The sequence below is a fragment of the Erinaceus europaeus genome, chromosome 23 (genome assembly GCF_950295315.1).
Source record: "Erinaceus europaeus chromosome 23, mEriEur2.1, whole genome shotgun sequence".
NCBI lineage: Eukaryota > Metazoa > Chordata > Mammalia > Eulipotyphla > Erinaceidae > Erinaceus > Erinaceus europaeus.
This window is the reverse complement of record NC_080184.1, coordinates 9531539-9550520: the sequence shown is the minus strand read 5'-3', so window position 1 is coordinate 9550520 and position 18982 is coordinate 9531539. Positions and strand designations below refer to the sequence as shown.

Below are 18982 nucleotides of genomic sequence, written 5' to 3'. Positions count from 1 at the left end.
TAACAATAACTATAACAACAATTTTTTTAAAAAAGGGCACAAAAGGGGAAAAATAACTCAAAGATTAAATGTGGTAACATTGAAATACTTCCTTTCTTTTCTTTTTTTTTTTCTTCTTTTTTGTTGCTTCCAAGGTTAACACTGGGGATTGGTGCCCTACTATAAACCTACTGCTCTTGGAGGCCATTTTTCCCCCTTTATTGCCCTGGTTGTTTTATTGCTGTTGTGGTTATTATCACTGTTATTATTGATGCCATTGCTGTTGAACAGAGAGAAGTGGAAAGAGGAGGGGAAGATGGGGGGAGGGGAATAAAAGACACATGCAGACCTGCCTCACCACTTGGGAAGCAAAAAATCCTGCAGGTGGGGAGCTGGGGGTTTGAACTGGAACCCTTACACAGTTCCTTTGTGCTATGTGCACTTAACCTGCTGTGCTACTGCATGACCCCTAAGTAATTTTTCTAGATGTAGTTAAGCACACATTGCAAAACAACCTTCATTTCAATTCTGTTTCAGGGCTAGAGGAAGGCAGAATCTGCACCAACAGTCACCTGTGGTGTCAACAGGAATGTTTGTGCCTCCTGCCACAGATGACCACACACAACTGGTAATGTGAATTCAAATCTGCTAAAGAATAATCATGTGAACAGAGATTTACTTTAATTAATTACATAAGACTTAATAAAAGATTATGGGAACTGTGATCCAGGAGGTGGCACAGTGGATAAAACGTTGGACTCTCAAGCACCGGGTCCTGAGTTCAATCCCCAGCAGCACATGTGCCAGACTGATGTCTGGTTCCTTCTCTCTCTCCTCCTATCTTTCTCATTAATAAAAAAATCTTTAAAAAAAAGATTATGGTAACTAAGGATAGTATGATTAAAATAATGTGATTGGGGTTGGGGTGATTGGGGGTAAGACACCAGATTGAGCACACATGGACCTAGGTTCAAGCCCCAATCCCTGCCAGCAGGGGAAAAGCCTTGCAAGGCGTGAAGCAGTGCTGTAGGTATCTCTCTTTCTCCCTCACTATTACCAACTTCCTTCTCAGTTTCCAGCTGTCTCTACCCTATAAAGAAAGATAATAAAAACTAATTTAAAAATTAAAATAGTAAATAGTAATTTGATGACAAATTTGAATAGTCCGATATTAATATACCATTTAAAAATAGCACTTGGGGGGTCGGAAAGTGGCACAGCGGGTTAAGTGCATGTGGCACAAAATCCAAGTGCTGAAGGGTCTTGGTTTGAGCACCCAGCTCCCTTCCTGTGGTGGGTCATTTCACAGGCAGTGAAGCAACTCTGCAGGTGTCTTTCTCTTCCCGTCTTCCCCTCCTCTCTCCAATTTTTTCGCCCTATTGAACAATAACAACAACTAATAACCACAACAACGATAGAACAAGTGAAACAAAAGGGAAAAACATAGCCTCCAGGAGCAGTGCAGGCACTGAGCCCTAGTAATAAACCTGAAGGCAAAAAATAAAAAATAGAAAAAAAATAGCACATGGCTGCCAAAGATACTGATTGTTCTGCATATATGTGGATGAATGGTTGAATAGACCAACAGTTTGTATTATGACTAGCATAGGGATGAGTTGGATGTGTTTCTTGGGTTACACATGTCTTTTGTGGAAGAAAGTAGCAATTATTATTCCTCCTCACAAGGACATAGCTACTTCAGAGTTCTCTAGGGATTCTGTATAGTTAAAGAACAAGCAAGACAGCCGAAAAAAGTTAAGATATAAAGCAGAACAAATTGTTGACTAATCATGAAACTAAATGTAAGAATATTGCAGATGAAGATTTGGGGTCTCTGTTTTGGAAAAAGCTACTAGGTCACTTTAGGTATATTCCAAGGGGTCCATGACTTTACTGCTTTTTACTTGAGCCTGGCATGTAATATGTAGGTAACCCAGATTGTCTGGGAAGATAGTGTCATAGTTGGATAATGCCAGTTCTTTCATGTAGCTAAGGATTCCTGGAATAAGTGAATGCTTAACTATAAACATTTTACTTTTATAGATGTATACTTTGCAAGTTTATTTCTCCAAAGGGTAGAGGAATGAATATTTAACTATATAATTTACATATAGTGCAAGGTTAGATATCATAATGATTATGCAAAGAAACTCTCATGCCTGAGTCTCCAAAATTTCAGGTTCAACCCCCACAACTTAAGACACAGATCTTCAGTGCTCTGCATAATAATAAATATTCATAGAATTCCTCACCAGCATATTTTATCTGTCTAAAAATAAATATATAAATGGAACATTTTCTAACATTGTTTACTTTTATAAAGTTTCATACAACTGTGTGTTAATATGTCCAAATATGACTGGCTTGATGTTTTACTAGTTGTTCACATACATATGATTTCTCTCCACTGTGAGTTCTTTCATGTTTCCAAAGAGAACTGGAAGAACTGAATGCCTTACTACACTGTTTACATTCATAAGGTTTCTCTCCATTGTGAGTTTTTTCATGTTTCCGAAGAGAACTTGAACAATTGAATGTTTTACTACATTGTTTACATTCATAAGGTTTCTCTCCACTGTGAGTTCTTTCATGTACCCGAAGAGAACTGGAATGACTGAATGTCTTACTACATCTTTTACATTCATAGGGTTTCTCTCCACTGTGAGTTCTTTCATGTTTCCGAAGAGAACCTGAACAACTGAATGCTTTACTACACTGCTTACATTCATAGGGTTTCTCTCCACTGTGAGTTCTTTCATGTTTCCGAAGAGAACTTGAACAACTAAATGCTTTACTACATTGCTTACATTCATAGGGTTTCTCTCCACTGTGAGTTCTTTCATGTTTCCGAAGATGACGGGTAGTAATAAATGTTTTACTACATTGTTTACATTCATAGGGTTTCTCTCCATTGTGAGTTCCTTCATGTTTCTGAAGAGAACATGAACAACTGAATGCTTTACCACATTGTTTACATTCATAGGGTTTGTCTCCACTGTTAGTTCTTTCATATTCCCAAATTGAACTGTAACAACTGAATGCTTTACAACATTGTTTACATTCATAGGGTTTCTCTCCACTGTGAATTCTTTGATGTCTCTGAAGAGAACTTGAACAATGGAATGCTTTACTACATTGTGTACATTCATAGGGTTTCTCTCCACTGTGAATTCTTTCATGTTTCCGAAGATGACTGGATGTAGTAAATGTTTTATTACATTGTTTACATTCATAGGGTTTCTCTCCACTGTGAGTTCTTTCATGTTTCCGAAGATGACTGGATGTAATAAATGTTTTACAACATTGTTTACATTCATAGGGTTTCTCTCCACTGTGAGTTCTTTCATGTTTCCGAAGAGAACTTGAAGAACTGAATGCTTTACTACATTGTTTACATTCATAGGGTTTCTCTCCACTGTGAGTTCTTTCATGGCTCTTAAGATGACTGGTAGAACTGAATGTCTTACTACACTGTTTACATTCATAGGGTTTCTCTCCACTGTGAGTTCTTTCATGTCTCCGAAGATGACTGGATGTAATAAATGTTTTACTACATTGTTTACAGTCATAGGGTTTCTTTCCATTGTGAGTTCTTTCATGTACCCGAAGATAACTGGAACATCTGAATGTCTTATTACATTGTTTACATTCATAAGGTTTATCTCCATTGTGAATTCTTTCATGTACCCGAAGATAACTATAACAACTGAATGTCTTACTACATTGTTTACATTCATAGGGTTTCTCTCCACTGTGAGTTCTTTCATGTACCTTAAGATAACTGAAATATCTGAATGTCTTACTACATTGTTTGCATTCATAGGGTTTCTCTCTACTGTGAGTTCTTTCATGTAACCGAAGATAATTGGAAGAACTGAATGTTTTCCCACATTGTTTACATCCACAGGATTTATCTCCCCTGTGAGTTCTTTTGTGTGTCCAAAGAGAGCTTGAACTATTGAATGTCTTACTACATAGCTTACATTTATAGGGTTTCTCACCACTGTGAGTTTTCTCATGGATCTGAAGATGTCTGGATCGAATCAATGTTTTAGTACATGATTTACTTTCATAGGGTTTCTCTCCAATGTAAGTTCTTTCATGTATCTGGAGAGAATTAGATTGACTGAATATTTTACTACATTGCTGTTTACATTCATAGAAATTATCTCCACTTTCAGATCTTTCAGGTGTCCAAAGTTTACTGGATTGAATGAATTCTTTACTACATAGTTTATGCATATCGGGATTTCTCCTGATTTGAGTTCTTTCATATTTTTGAAGATAACTGCAACAAGTGAATTTCTTGTGATATACTTCACCTTCCTGAGGGTTCCCCATATATAGACGTCCTTCCTTCTCAGATATCTTATCTCCTATATTTCTATAAAATAAGAGACATTACTAATTATGCATTTGCAATATTAGTAGGGAAAAAAGGTATACATAGGGGGGAGGTGGTGGACATCCAGTTGTGCAAACATATTACTAAATACAAGGACCTGTTTTCAAATCCCCCATATGCAGGATGTCCACTTCATAAGTAGTGAATCAGATCTAGATGAATTTATTTATATTTCCTTTACACTATCTCTCCATCCTTTCTCAGTTTCATTCTGTCTTATCTAATAAAAATTAGAAGGAAAAAAAAAATAATTGCCACCAAGAATGGTGAATTTTGGGGGCTTGGCAGTAGCACAATGGGTTAAGCACACATGGTGCAAAGCACAAAGATTGATGGAAGGTTCCCGGCCTGCAGAAAGGTTGCTTCACAAGTGGTGAAGAAGGTTTGCAGGTATCTTTTATCATCCCCTGTCTTGCCTTACTTTATCAATTTCTCTGTGTCCTATTCAACAAGAGTAATAACAACAATAATGACAAGGGAAACAAAAATGGGAAAAATGGTAAGCAGGAGCAGTGGATTCACAGTACAGGCACCAAGCCCCAGCAATAACGGTGGAGTTTAAAAAAAAAAAAAGTGAATTCTTAGTGCTGAAATGATTCCTAGCAATAACCCTGGAGGCAATAAAAATGACTGACATAAAAAAATCTCATGTAGACATTTATTAAAAATAAGTTATTATAAAAGTGGTATTTTCAATATACTGGAAAAAAATCATTACCAAACACGGACGCTTCAAAGGTGTTAGAGAAGAGATATAGTTTCTTTATATCTTATTAAATTTGGAAAAAGAAAAGGGTAGGGGTAGATAGTATAATGGTTATACAAAGACATATCATTCCTGAGACAAAAATGCTTAGAAATTTTTAATATACTGGAAAAAATCATTATAAAACAGTGGAAAATTCACTGGTGGCAGAGCTTTCATATGATCTATCTCATTCTGACTTTCCTACTCTGATACTCATACTAAATTTGGAAAAATCTTATAGAATATTTAAAAAAATATTTACTCCCTTGTTGTTTTATCGTTGTAGTTATTATTATTGTTGTTATTGATGTAATCATTGTTGGATAGGTCAGAGAGAAATCGAGAGAGGAGGGGAGAGAAAGATAGACACCTGCAGACCTGCTTCATAGGTTGTGAAGCGACTCTCCTGCAGGTAAGGAGCTGGGGGATGGAACAGGGATCCTTACACCAGTCCTTGCAGTTTAGTGCCACCTTCACTAAACCTTCAGTGCTACCACCTGACTCCCAATAGTAAAATATTAATACAGGGAAACCATGTAGACACCAAGTAGCAGTGAAGTCTACAGGAGCATTTTTTCTTTGTTTTACTAGAGCACTGCTCAGCTCTGGCTTATGGTGATGTAGAGGACTGAATCTGGGATTTCAGAGCCTCAGGCATTAAGAGTCTCTTTGCATAAACCTTATGCTATCTACCCCCAATGGAAGAAAAAAACTAAAAACCACAGTAACTTTCTCAGTATGTTTTTTGGAACATGTGACTCTCAACAATTTTTTAATCAATTATTTTATTTATTTATCACTGGATAGAACAGAGAAATCAAGGGAGAAGACACAGAGAAGGAAAGAGACACCTGCAGCCCTCCCACAGCTGGAGACCAGGGATTTGAACTGGAATCATTCAGCACTGTAGTGTGTTAAGATGCACCACTGCCTGGCCCCACTCTCACCTTTGTTTACTCGCTTCATGGTCTTGCTGTTGTTCAATAAAAGAACCTTCCAGCCATCTTCCTAAAATGTAAATAGAAATATATAAATTATTGATCCATTGTTAGAAAAAGGCATGCCCCTGCTAGCTTAAAAGTGCTCCTTTTCCACATTTCACAGGAGAATAATGGTGGACAAAAAGAGAAATTGGCTACTATTAGCAAATGAAAGATTATTCATACCTATTGAGACAAGATTATGGAATGTTTCCCACATCACATCTTTGTAGAGTTTCTTCTCTGAAGGATTTAGTAGTGCCCACTCCTCCTGACTGAAGTTCACAGTTACATCTTCAGAAGATATTGTGTCCTATAAGATAAACAGTATGTGCATATGAAAGATGATTTATATTAAAAGCAGACTGGATAACTAGATGGTATTTAATGAAAGCTACGATTTCATATATCCAAATATATCTTTGGCAATTTGATCTGCAGAAATGTTTTTCATGGACTAGGAGGTGGTACAGTGAATACAGCATATGACTCTGAAGCATGAGATTCTGAATCTTTTCCACAGAACTGCATGTACCAGAAATGTCCACTTGGTCCAGTAACTATTGTGCAGGCAGCAAGACCCAGTTATAGTCTTGGTGTCAAAAACTGATAATTATTACTTTTTCCAGCCATGATATCATCTCACCAGACAATAACTTGGATCCACCTGCATATCATATTTCAGGCTCAGGGGGAAAAAAAACCCCAAAATATTAGTATAGCATCAGGCACTTTGGAATATAACTAAAATATGCCCACTAACTATGAAATGAAGACCCCCCCCCAACAATTCATCTGCACTATTCCAGCCTTTAGGTTCATGATTAGTCAACAATTTGTTTGACTTTATATGTTAAATTTTTTTTCAGTTACCAGGTTCCAGATGCTAGCAGGATGTCAACCAGACTTCCCTGGACAGACAACCCCACCAATGTGTCGTGGAGTTCTGATTCTCTAGAACCCCACCCCACTAGGAAAAGATAGAGGAAGGCTGGGAGTGTGGATCAACCTGTCAATGCCCATGTTCAGCGGGGAAGTAATTGCGGAAGACAGACCTTCCACCTTCTGTGTCCCACAATTACCTTGGCTCCATACTCCCAGAGGGTTAAAGAATAGAAAAGCTATAGGGGGAGGGGATGGAATACGAAGTTCTGGTGGTGAGAACTGTGTGGAGTTGTACCCCTGTTATCCTATGGTTTTGTCAGTGTTTCCTTTTTATAAATAAATTTAAAAAAATGCTAGCCAGGCTTCCCTGGATTGAAGACCCCACCAATGTGTCCTGGAGCTCAGCTTCCCCAGAGACCCACCCTACTACGGAAAGAGAGAGGCAGACTGGGAGTATGGACCGACCAGTCAATGCCCATGTTCAGCGGGGAAGCAACTACAGAAGCCAGACCTTCTACCTTCTGCAATCCTCAATGACCCTGGGTCCATGCTCCCAGAGGGATAGAGAATGGGAAAGCTACTGGGGAGGGGGTGGGATATGGAGATTGGGCGGTGGGAATTGTGTGGAGTTGTACCCCTCCTACCCTATGGTTTTGTTAATTAATCCTTTCTTAAATAAAAAAAATTTAAAAAAATTACCAATTCTCCTTTAACATAATTAGGAATCAACTTAAAAAATGATAATGATGGGGAGTTGGGCGGTAGCACAGCGGGTTAAGTGCACATGATGCAACCTCAAAGACCTGCGTAAGGATCCCGGTTCAAGCCCTCGGCTCCCCACCTGCAGGGGAGTCGCTTCACAGGTGGTGAAGCAGGTCTGCAGGTGTCTGTCTTTCTCTCCCCCTTTCTGTCTTCCCCTCTTCTCTCCATTTCTCTCTGTCCTATCAAACAACAATGATATCAATAACAACAACAATGATAACCACAAGAATAAAACAACAAGGGCAACAAAGGGAAATAAATAAACAGAAAAAAATGATAATGATGATTTTCAGCACTTGAATTTTATTTATTTTAATGACAGATACTGAAAAATGCCCACTAACATTAGCAATTATTTAAGATAAATCACTATATTCACATAGATGTTCATAAAGTTAATAGCACCACCCCTCAATGAAAAAAACTTTCAATCAAGACTATTATATACTTCTAGACTGTCATTCAGAATAGATGGGAGAGATAAAAGCCTTCTTTGGTAAACAACTGTTGAAGGGATCATGCCCTGTAAGAAGTTCTGAAAGGGGAGTCAGGTGGTGGTGCAGCAAGTTAAGCGCACATGGCACAAAGCACAAGAATTGGCGTAAGGATCCGGGTTTGAACCCCGGCTCCCCACCTGTAGGGGGTTTGCTTCACAGGTAGTAAAGGAGGTCTGCAGGTGTCTTTCTCTTCTCCTCTCTGTCTTCCCCTCCTCTCTCCATTTCTCTCTGTCTTATCCAACAATGACAATAATACTAACAATAATGATAAACAACAAGGGCAACCAAAGGAAAAAATAAAGTAAAAAAAAAAAGTTCTGAAAGGTCTCCTATAAACAACCACATCATCATAATCATTCCACATATCAGAACACTAAAAGTCTAGAATAATGGCAATAAAATATCTTTGTTCTGGGAGTTGGGCTGTAGCGCAGCGGGTTAAGCGCAGGTGGCGTTATCACAAGGACTGGCATAAGGATCCCAGTTCGAACCCCGGCTCCCCACCTGCAGGGGAGTCGCTTCACAGGCAGTGAAGCAGGTCTGCAGGTGTCTTTCTCTCCTCCTCTCTGTCTTCCCCTCCTCTCTCCATTTCTCTCTGTCCTATCCAACAATAACAACAATAATAACTACAACAATAAAACAACAAGGGCAACAAAAGGGAATAAATAAATAAAATAAATATTTAAAAAACATATCTTTGTTCTATAATATCATACAAATGTCAATGGCCTGAATTCACCTATTAAAAGGCAAAGAGTAGGAAGATCAGAAAACAACCCAACCATATGTTGTCTGCAGCAATCTCAAGTAATTCAACAAGACAAATACAGAATCAAAGTGAAAGGATGGAAAAATATCATACAAGCCAGTGGACCACAAAAAAGGGCAGGAACAGCTATTCTCATATCTGACACGATAGACTTTAAAACAAGTAAAATTTAAAAATAGAGGGATGGACATTACTTAATTCTCAGTCAATCAAGAGAACTTAATGATTATCAACATCTATGCCTCTGAGGCCATCTAAATACATCAAATATCTACTGAAAGAGCTAAGCAATATATTAACAGCAACAGTAGGGAATTTCAATACCACAAAGACAGTAAATAAAATAAAAAAAACTTTATCCAGATTATACCCATTTGTATACATACAGAATGGACTACTACTCAGCTATTAAAAATGGTGAATTCACCCTCTTCATCCCATGTTGGATGGAGGTTGAAGATACCATGTTAAGTGAGGTAAGTCAGAAACAAAATTGTGATGATGGGATGAGCTAACTCATAGATAGAAGTTGATAAACAAGATCAGAAGTGAGGATACTAAGCAGAACTTGGACTGGAGCTGGTGTATTGCACCAAAGTAAAAGATCTGGGTGGGGGGATAGGGTTCTGGTTCTGGAACATGATGGCAGAGGAGGAACAAGTAGGTGTTGTATTGTTATGTGGAAAACTGGGAAATGTCATGCATGTACAAACTATTGTATTTTATTGTCAACTAAACCACTAATTCACCAATAAAGAAATTAAAAAGACATGTCACTATAAAAAAAATAAAATACTGGGGGTCAGGTGGTAACGCAGCAGGTTAAGTGCACATGGTGCAAAGTGCAAGGACCAGTGTAAGGATCCCTGTTCAAGTCCCTGGCTCCCCACCTGCAGGGGAGTCGATTCACAGGCAGTTAAGCAGGTCTGCAGGTGTCTATCTTCCTCTGTCCTTTTCTCTCTGTCCTATCCAACAACTACATCAACAACAATAATTACAACAACAATGGCAACAAAAGGGAAAATAAATGATAAAAAAGTAAAATAAAATAAAATACCAACTGTGCCAGTTAACATGGAAAGACACAGCTTTGCCATTCATTTGATCTGGGTTTAAGCCACTCATGTCTTTATCACTCATTCTCTTTCACTACTATTCTTTTTAAAAATATATATTCATCTATTTATTATTGGATAGAGACAGAGAAATTGAGAGGAGAGAGATAAGAGACAGAGAGACACCTGCAGCCCTGCTTCACCACTCATGAAGCTTCCTTCAGATGGGGACCAGGGGCTTCAATTGGGTCCTGGTGCATTGTGATGTGTGCACTTAACTAGGTGCACCACCACCTGAATCCCTTCTTCTACTACTTATTTTTATAAAACAAAATCTATGGTTTTGGAGGTTCTGGGAGTGTCTGGTTAGAAAGTAACAATGATGAAATGTCACACACAGGAAAAAAAAAGACAAAAATGATTAAAAAACCAGAATACTACACAACAGCCTATACTGTTTGAGAATCAGATGTATATTAACAGATATATGGAAAATGATAAGGAATGCTTTCTGGGGTAGAGGCAGCTCATTTCCTGAGCTACACCAACAGCCAGGGTAAAAGTAGAAGGAAATGGCTTGAAATGCAGATATACCAAGCATAGAAAAACAACACGAGAGAAAACCTGCAACAGGGACGACAGTGATTAGAGTGTAGCCTGAAAATACAGGGACAGTGAGTTCAAGAGCCCCAGACACAGCTCAGAACAGGAGCTGGAAAATAAACCACAAGAAACCATATGGAATTACCCACCAACCACTGTGGCTTTACCCCAACCAAACCTAGGATGCTCCTAGCTCTACCATGCCACCATAAAAATATGAGCACAACACAACCTGCCAGTTGAACAGCATAAACCATACCCAACAAAAACATGAAAAAAAATAACAAATATTCATCTTCATAAGAATTTTAAAACATGTCTGAATGTGAATTCAGAAAGCAAATTATGAAGACAATTAAAGACTTCAACCATAATATACAAACACAAATTATGGAATCTAGAGAGCTATTCACCAAAGAATTAATAATTTCATAAAGACAGTTCGAAAGCAAATACTACTGTTAAAAGCAAGCATGAATGCCTGACAAGTCTTATATCCAGAATAAACAAGCTTGATGAAAGAACTACTACATTCTTGGAAAGCAATGCCGTTCAAGAAGATAGATTTATGAAAAAAGAAGCAAGACTTTAAATTAGCAGATTCCATCAGAAGGAAGAATGTGAAAGTTTCTGGGGTCCCAGATGATATTGCAGAAAATTTCACACATCTGGGCAAATGGTCAAAAGATAAATACAGTAGAAGCTGAAAGCCAAAGATACTTAGCTATGAACAAACAATCACTGGGTGGAGGGTAGATAGCATAATGGTTATGGAAACAGACTCTCATGCCTAAGGCTCCAAAGCCCTAGCTTCAATTCCCAGCACCACCATACTACAGGGATAATCAGTGTTCTGGTATAACAAATAAATAAATAAATAAATAACAACCTCAAGAAGTATAATAGAAATACTGTTCAAAAGTAAAAGGACTATTGCACTTTGCAAGAGAAAGGAAGATGACATACAGAAGCAGAACTGTGGGACTATGTGAAAGCTTGGTAGAGCTTAGGGGAACTCTCCCATCCTTGGATGGAGGTCTGGAAGGACACCCCACTTGTTAGCCTCTCTCCTTATAGAGATGAGCCAAGAGGGAAAAGTCTCTCCCAGACTGTTTCTCCTTGTTAGTCTCTCAAGCTCACAGAAAGCCTGCAAGCCTCGCACACTTAGTTCCCCCTGCTAGCAGCAGGCCAAATGGTTCCCTACTTGAGGGTTCACTCAAAGTTCACACTTCCACTTCACCTTTTGATCATAAAGGAGAACACACTCTATCATATATCCCTGCCTAAAAAAAAAATATATATATATATATATATATATATATATATATATATATATATATATATATCCCTGCCTATACCAGGCTGTGAGACCCCCATATTCTATTTCCTTGTGCCCTTTGATATCTGTGATTCACATCAAGCTTTGTTTTTCTTCTTCTCTACCTCACCTTATTGGTTTAACCCCTATGCTTCTCTCAAATACCTTTGGATAATTAACTCGCCTGCATCATGGAGACTTAATTGTCTTGACCTTTATGTAGCTCATCAATTCTTGTCATACCAGCCCCCTACCATAGGGGCAAGATGACCTTTAAGAAAACTGTAATTTCTGACATATGTGAAAAATGTTCTGTGTTTAACTCAGTATAAGAGCCTGTACCCTTCTCCAAATAAACAAACGTTTGTACCAGAATGTTCCTGATGCCTCTTTCTGAATCACACAGCCTCTAGAGCTGGTGAGGGAGGGTTGGAGGCTTACTTCCCCCCCCCCCCCATTGGAGCCACTCCACGTGAGCCCCAGCACAGAACCATCAGGCATCACCAGATTTCTCAACACAAGCCCAAGAAGCAAGAAGGAAATACAGCAAAATTTTTATAAGATTAAGAGAAAAGAATTATCAGCCATGTGTACTATATCCTGCCGAATTATCCTTCAAGCATGGAGAAACCCAAAAAAACAAAATCTAAACATATAAAAACTGAATGACTTCACCACTAATAACTCTGACTTGCAAGGACTATTGAAAAGACTACAAGAAAATATGAAAGGAAGTCTAACTCCAAATAGGTCATCCTGTGGTAGAATATAAATGTAAACTCAAACACAAAAAGGAACAAAAAGAACAGAGGTATAGGAAAAGAAAAGGAAGAAAGGAAAGAGGGATATGACCAATGTGAGTAATCAAATCCAAACATCAAAGACCTAGACAGCAAAACAGAAACTGTTCAATCTCAACCTTTGCTTCACCTTTGTTGGAAACAAAATTGTTGCATGTAGGTGAAACATGGAAAATAACAGAGGTAAGAAATGTGAACATTTGATGAAACAGTCTGGGGATGTGTACTGCAGCAAAACAAGACACCGTGAGAGGGATAAAAATTTGTACCAGACACCTGTTATACAGAATTCCCAAGTACAGGGGAAAAACTTTACTAGCAGGTGTCTCTCTCTGCATTTTAGTTTGTCTCTACAAAATAAAAATGTAGAAAATATTAAAAATTATAAATTTTAGATAAGAATCATTAAAATACATGGAAAAAGCCATTAGCACACACACTACATACTGATTTGGAAATGTCTTCAGAAACTTGGGCTCAAGTTCCCCAGGAGGTAGCCTAGTAGATAAAGCACTGAACTTTCAAGCATGAGATCCTTAGCTGAATGCCCAGCAGCACATGTACCAGATGGATGTCTGGTTCTTTCTCTCTCTCTCTCTACTATATTTCTCATGAATAAATTAATTATTTAAAAAAAACATGGGCTCAAAAGAAAAATATCTTTAACAAGGGGACATGTAAAAGTCATATGTCAGACAAAGGGTGTATAGCCTGTATACATAAAGAACTCACAGTAGTAAGTGATAATAAACAACTGCATTTGAAGTGGGAGAAAGAACTAAACAGCCTCTTCAACCAACAAGATATTCAAATAGTCACAGGCATACTTTAATGTTCTCAGAATCATAACACCAAGACTCCTTTCTTTTTTAAAAACTATGGTTAATTATGAATTCTTACCCTGTGGAATTATTCATTTCTTATCCAACTCTAGACATAAATTATGGAAGATCTACACTGGTAATAAACAGAAATGCTATCTCATTGATACCCTATGACAGATAGCACACTCTCAACAGGAATATTACTCTGATTGGATATGAGGGTGATCTGGCTGCGACATCTGTTACCCCATTGATTGCCAGGGTTGATATGGCTGATCTGGCTGGCTAGGCGGGTGTCCCCTTCCTCCCTCACTGCTCTATGTGCATCCCTCCCAAAGCTGCATGCTCAGTTGAAGAGGACAGCCTTCCCCAAATAGAGACGATGGGTCTTCGGTTGAGGGTATATGAGTAGCTGCACTCCCCTGCTAGAACCTCCAAATAAGCTCTCAAGGAATATTACTCTGATTACTATGATCTGTGAAAAAGACAACATATTCAACAGTTGCATGCTACTAATCAAGATAAGAATTAAACATGCCCAGATAGTAACAGAATGTTCATCATAGAAGAGATCCAAAAGGCCAACAAACATGAAAAAAATGCTCCAATACTTTGATTGTCAGAGAAATGCAAATAAAGACAACAATGAGGTATCACTTCACTCCTGGGGGAATGTCATACTTCAGAAAAGGTAGTAGCAACAAATGCTGGAGAGGTTGTGGGGACAACTGAACCCTCCTGCACTACTGGTGGGAATTTAAATTGATTCAACCCCTGCGGAGAGCAGTCTAGAGAACTCTCAGAAGGCTAGAAGTGGACTAACCCTGTGATCCTGTAATTCCTCTCCTGGGGATATGTCCTAAGCAATCAAACATACCCATTCAAAAAAGACTTGTGTATACCTATGCTCATAGCAGCACAATTTGTAATAGCCAAAACCTGGAAGCAACCCAGGTGTCCAGCAACAGATGAGTGGCTGAGTAAGTTGTAGTATATATACACAATGGAATACTACTCAGCAATTAAAAATGGTGAATTCACCTTCTTTACCCTATCTTGGATTAAGCTTGGATATGTTAAGTGAGGTAAGTCAGAGAGAAAAAGATTAACATGGGATGATCTCACTCATAGAGAGAAGTTGAAAAACAATATCAGAAATGAAAATAGTAAGCAGAACTTGGACTGGAGCTGGTGTATTGCACCAATGTAAAAGACTCTTGGGATGGGGGTGGGGTAGGGTTCAGGTCCTGAAATATGATGGCAGAGGACCTAGTGGGGGTTGTATTGTTATGTGGAAAACTGGGAAACACTATGCATTTACAAACTATTGTATTTTAATATTGACTATACCATTAATCCCACAATAATTTTTAAAAAAAATTTTAAATTATTTATTTTCCCTTTTGTTGCCCTTGTTTTTTTATTGTTGATGTAGTTATTATTGTTGCTGTTATTGATGTCATCATTAGATAGAAGAGAGGAAAATTGAGAGAGGGGAAGACAGAGAGGGGGAAAGACAGACACATGCAGACCTGCTTCACTGCCTGTGAAGCGACTCCCCTGCAGGTGGGGAGCTGGGGCTCAAACTCAAATCCTTGCGCCAGGTCTTGTGCTTTGCGCCACCTGCACTTAACCTGCTGTGCTACTGCCTGACTCCCAATAAATAAATTTTTAAAAATAAAATGGAAAGAATTTCGCATCCTCATAGAATGTCTATGCAGAAAAGAAGGCTCTGACTACAGTAAAGTGTGGAATTATGTTTGGATAATTCCACCACAACTGGTGACCTGTTTTGTATATTTTCTCTTTAAGTGATATTTTAAATTGTTATTATCTGTATTTATACATTTATTTGCTATAGATATCCAGAAATTAAGAAAATGGGTGACAGACAGGGAGAGAAAAAGAGACACCTCCAGACACTTATGGAGCTTTCTACCTGCATGTGGAAACTGGGGGTTCAACCCATGTCCATTATCATTGCAAAATGTGTGCTCATCCAGGTGCACCACCATGCAGCTTTGTTTACCTTCTCTATGAAGAGAGTGAGGGAAAAAAAAGGGAGGGGGGAGACACAAGAGCAACCCTAATGATGTGTCCCTATCTACTTTTGGTATCACAGTAATTTTGCTTCATAGATGGCAAAAGAAGTATTCCTGTGTCTTTTTATGTTCTAATGTGTTGTTGGGGGCTTGGGACAGGGCCTCCAGCTATGGTAGTTACACTCTGACATCTCAGCTATTTCTTGGGCCTTCAAAAATTTTACAAGGTCTGTATGGTGACACATCCTTATTATCATGTGATGGTATGTGGTTCAAGTTCTGCAGGGGGGAGCTTCTCAAGTGAAGGAACAATGATTCTGGTGTTTATCCTCTTTTGCTATTCCCTCACTTTCCCCTATCTCTTGGCAGTCATGAATGGTGACAAAGCACTGAGCTGAAGTGCTAATCCTGATAGATATTTTTTGTTTGTTTTAACAGTACATGGAATGGCAGGTAAGAAAATCTGAAGCAGTGAAATAAACATTAACTATTTCAAGTGCAACTCACTAAAGTAGAAAAAGGGAAATGGTATGATCAGGAACAAGTCATTTACCTGAGACACTGCCATCTTTTCTTCTTTCTTTGACTTTATTTCAAGCCAGAAAATCAAGAGAAATCACAGTTGCAGCTTGAGACTCTGCTTTAAATTCACGAGCAGCTTCTTCATTTGATAGCACTTACCAACAAGAGGAACACTGTAATGCAGAAAAGGTCCTACATCATTCAATTAACAGTTAACAATAAAATATTTAGTAAAATTTCAAAACATGGAAATTCAATAAAATACATTACTTAAGAACTACTGGGTCAAAAAGTAAGTTAAGGAATAAATTAAAATGTTCCCAAAATCAAATAAAAATAGAACTATCAAAATATTTGAGACACAGGGCAGAGAATAGATAGCAAAATGGTTATACAAACCATTGCCTGAGGCTCCAAAGTTCAATGCCCTGCACCATCATAGGCAATAACTGAACAGTACTCTGGTAACAGAGAAAACCAAAAACCATATATTTGGGACACAGCTGAGGCAATACTAAGAGAGAAATTCATAACTATATAGGCACACATTAGGAGTAAAGAAAATAACTGAAATAAACAACCTACCTATAGTTTTTTGAAAATATTTTTTATATTTATTTATTGCCTTTTTGTTGCACTTGTTGCTTTATTGTTGTTGTTATTGTTATTTGTTGGATAGGACAGAGAGAAATGGAGAGAGGAGGAGAAGACAGACAGGAGGAGAGAAATATAGACACCTGCAGACCTGAACTGGGATCCTCACACTGGTCCCTGCGCTTTGCACCACCTGCACTTAACCCGCTGTGCTACTGACCCACTCCCCTACCTATAATACTTAAGTAAGGACTTAGAAAAATAACAAGAAAACATAAAAAAATAACAAGACAGCCCTAAAGCAAAAGAAAAACTTTTTATTACTAAAATTAGGGTAGACATAAATAACATTGAAAATAAGAGAACCACACAAAATTTCAATAGTGGAAAATGTTCATTCTTCAAAATAGTAAAATCTTGGCCAAATTCACTAAAAAACAGGGAAGAATACTCAAACAGGATTGTAAATGAAAGAAGATACATCACATCAGACACCAAAGCAATCCAAAGTATTATGCAAGACATATGAACAACTATATGCCACCAACCTAGGGAAGCTGGAAGAAGTGGACAAGTTCCTTAGAAACATACAACCTTTCAAGATTGAAACAAAGGGAACTACAAAATATAAACAGACCAATCATAGTCAAAGAAATTAAAGCATTTATCAAGAACTTTCTCAACAGTAGAAGTCTTGGACCAAATGGTTTTACTAATACCCTTACTTTTAAAGCTCTTTTAAAATACTGAAGACACAGAAATACGCCTTTTGCCATCTATGAAGCAAAATCTCCGTGATACCAAAAGTAGATAGGGACACATCTAAAGAAAAAGAAACTACAGACCAATGTTTCTCATGAACAAAGATGCTAATATATTGAACAAGATTCTAGTCAACTAAATAAAATACAGCAGTATATTAAAATGACTGTACATGGGGCCAGGTGGTAACATAGCAGGTTAAGCAAAAATGGCATGATGCACCAGGCCCTGTGTAAGAATCCCAGTTCCCCACAGTCAGGGGGGTGACTTCATTAAGTGGTGAAGCACACCTTCAGGTATCTAACTTTCTCTCCCCGTCTTCCCCTCCTCTCTCAATTTCTCTCAACAATGACATCAATAACAACAGCAGCAACAATAACAACAAGGGCAACAAAATGGGGAAAATGGCCTCCAAGATCAATGGATTTATGGTGCAGGCACTGAGCCCCAGCAATATCCTGGAGGAAAAAAAAAAAGACTATACACCATGACCATGTGGGGTTTATCCCAGGGATGCAAGGCTGGCTAAATATATGTATAAAATCATTGTAGTCTGCCACATCAATAAAAGCAAACCACAACCACATAATTATCTCAATAGATGAAGAGAAAACGTATGACAAAATCAAACACCCCTTTGCTATCAAGACTACAAAGGGGGGGGGGGGTTATATAGCATAATGGTTATGCAAAGAAATTCTCTCTCATGCCTGAGACTATAAAGTCCCATGTTCAATGCTTCACACCATAAGCCAGAATTGAGCAGTGCTCTGGTAAAAAAAAAAAAAAAAAAAAAAAGGAATAGATAAAAATTTTCTTAACCTAGTAGAGTCCATATATACATATATAGCAAGCCTACAGCCAACATACTCAATGATGAGAAACTGGAAGCATTCACACTCAGATCAGGCACTAGTCAAGGCTGCCCACTATCAACATTACTATTCAACATATTATTGTAAATTCTTGTCATAGCAATCAGGCAAGAGCAAGGAATTAAAGGGATTGGAAGAAAAAATCAAACTCTCACTCTTTGCAGATGATGTGATAGTATACATAGAAAATCCTAAAGAATCTAGTAGGAAGTTCATAAAAATTATTAGGCAATATCATAATGCATCAGGCTATAAAATTAACATACAAAACTTGGTGTCACCCCACCTGTGGGGGGTCTCTTCACAAGTGGTGAAGAAGGTCTGCAGGTGTCTTTCTCTCTACCCTCTGTCTTCCCTTCACTCTCAATTTCTCTCTGTCCTATCCAACAACAACAGCTACAACAACTGAACCACTATATTTCACCAAACACAAAAGTAAATTCCAAGTGGATCAAGGACTTGGATGTTAGATCACAAACTATCAGATATTTAGAGTAAAATATTGGCAGAACACTTTTCCACAAAAATTTTAAATTCATCTTCAATGAAATGAATCCAGTTA

General features: G+C 38.0%; 2 protein-coding genes across 6 annotated transcripts in view; one reads left to right on the top strand and one right to left on the bottom strand.

Annotated features, from left to right (window-relative positions):
* Positions 1 to 18982, top strand: part of LOC107523312 (zinc finger protein 14-like) — a 517712-nt gene that overhangs the window by 413588 nt on the left and 85142 nt on the right. The gene's annotated exons all lie outside the window — the stretch shown is intronic.
* LOC103125131 (zinc finger protein 709-like) overlaps positions 639 to 18982 on the bottom strand; it is a 209802-nt gene continuing 191458 nt past the window's right edge. For 3 of the 5 annotated variants that reach the window (XM_060181647.1, XM_060181648.1, XM_060181646.1), the window contains one exon: positions 639 to 4363. In XM_060181647.1, the coding sequence (XP_060037630.1) occupies positions 2320 to 4363 (2044 nt within the window). In that variant the 3' untranslated portion in view covers positions 639 to 2319. Of the gene's footprint in view, positions 4364 to 6079; positions 6141 to 6298; positions 6426 to 16220; positions 16363 to 18982 lie in introns of all 5 variants that reach the window. The other 2 variants (XM_060181649.1, XM_060181650.1) reach the window with 1 other exon arrangement.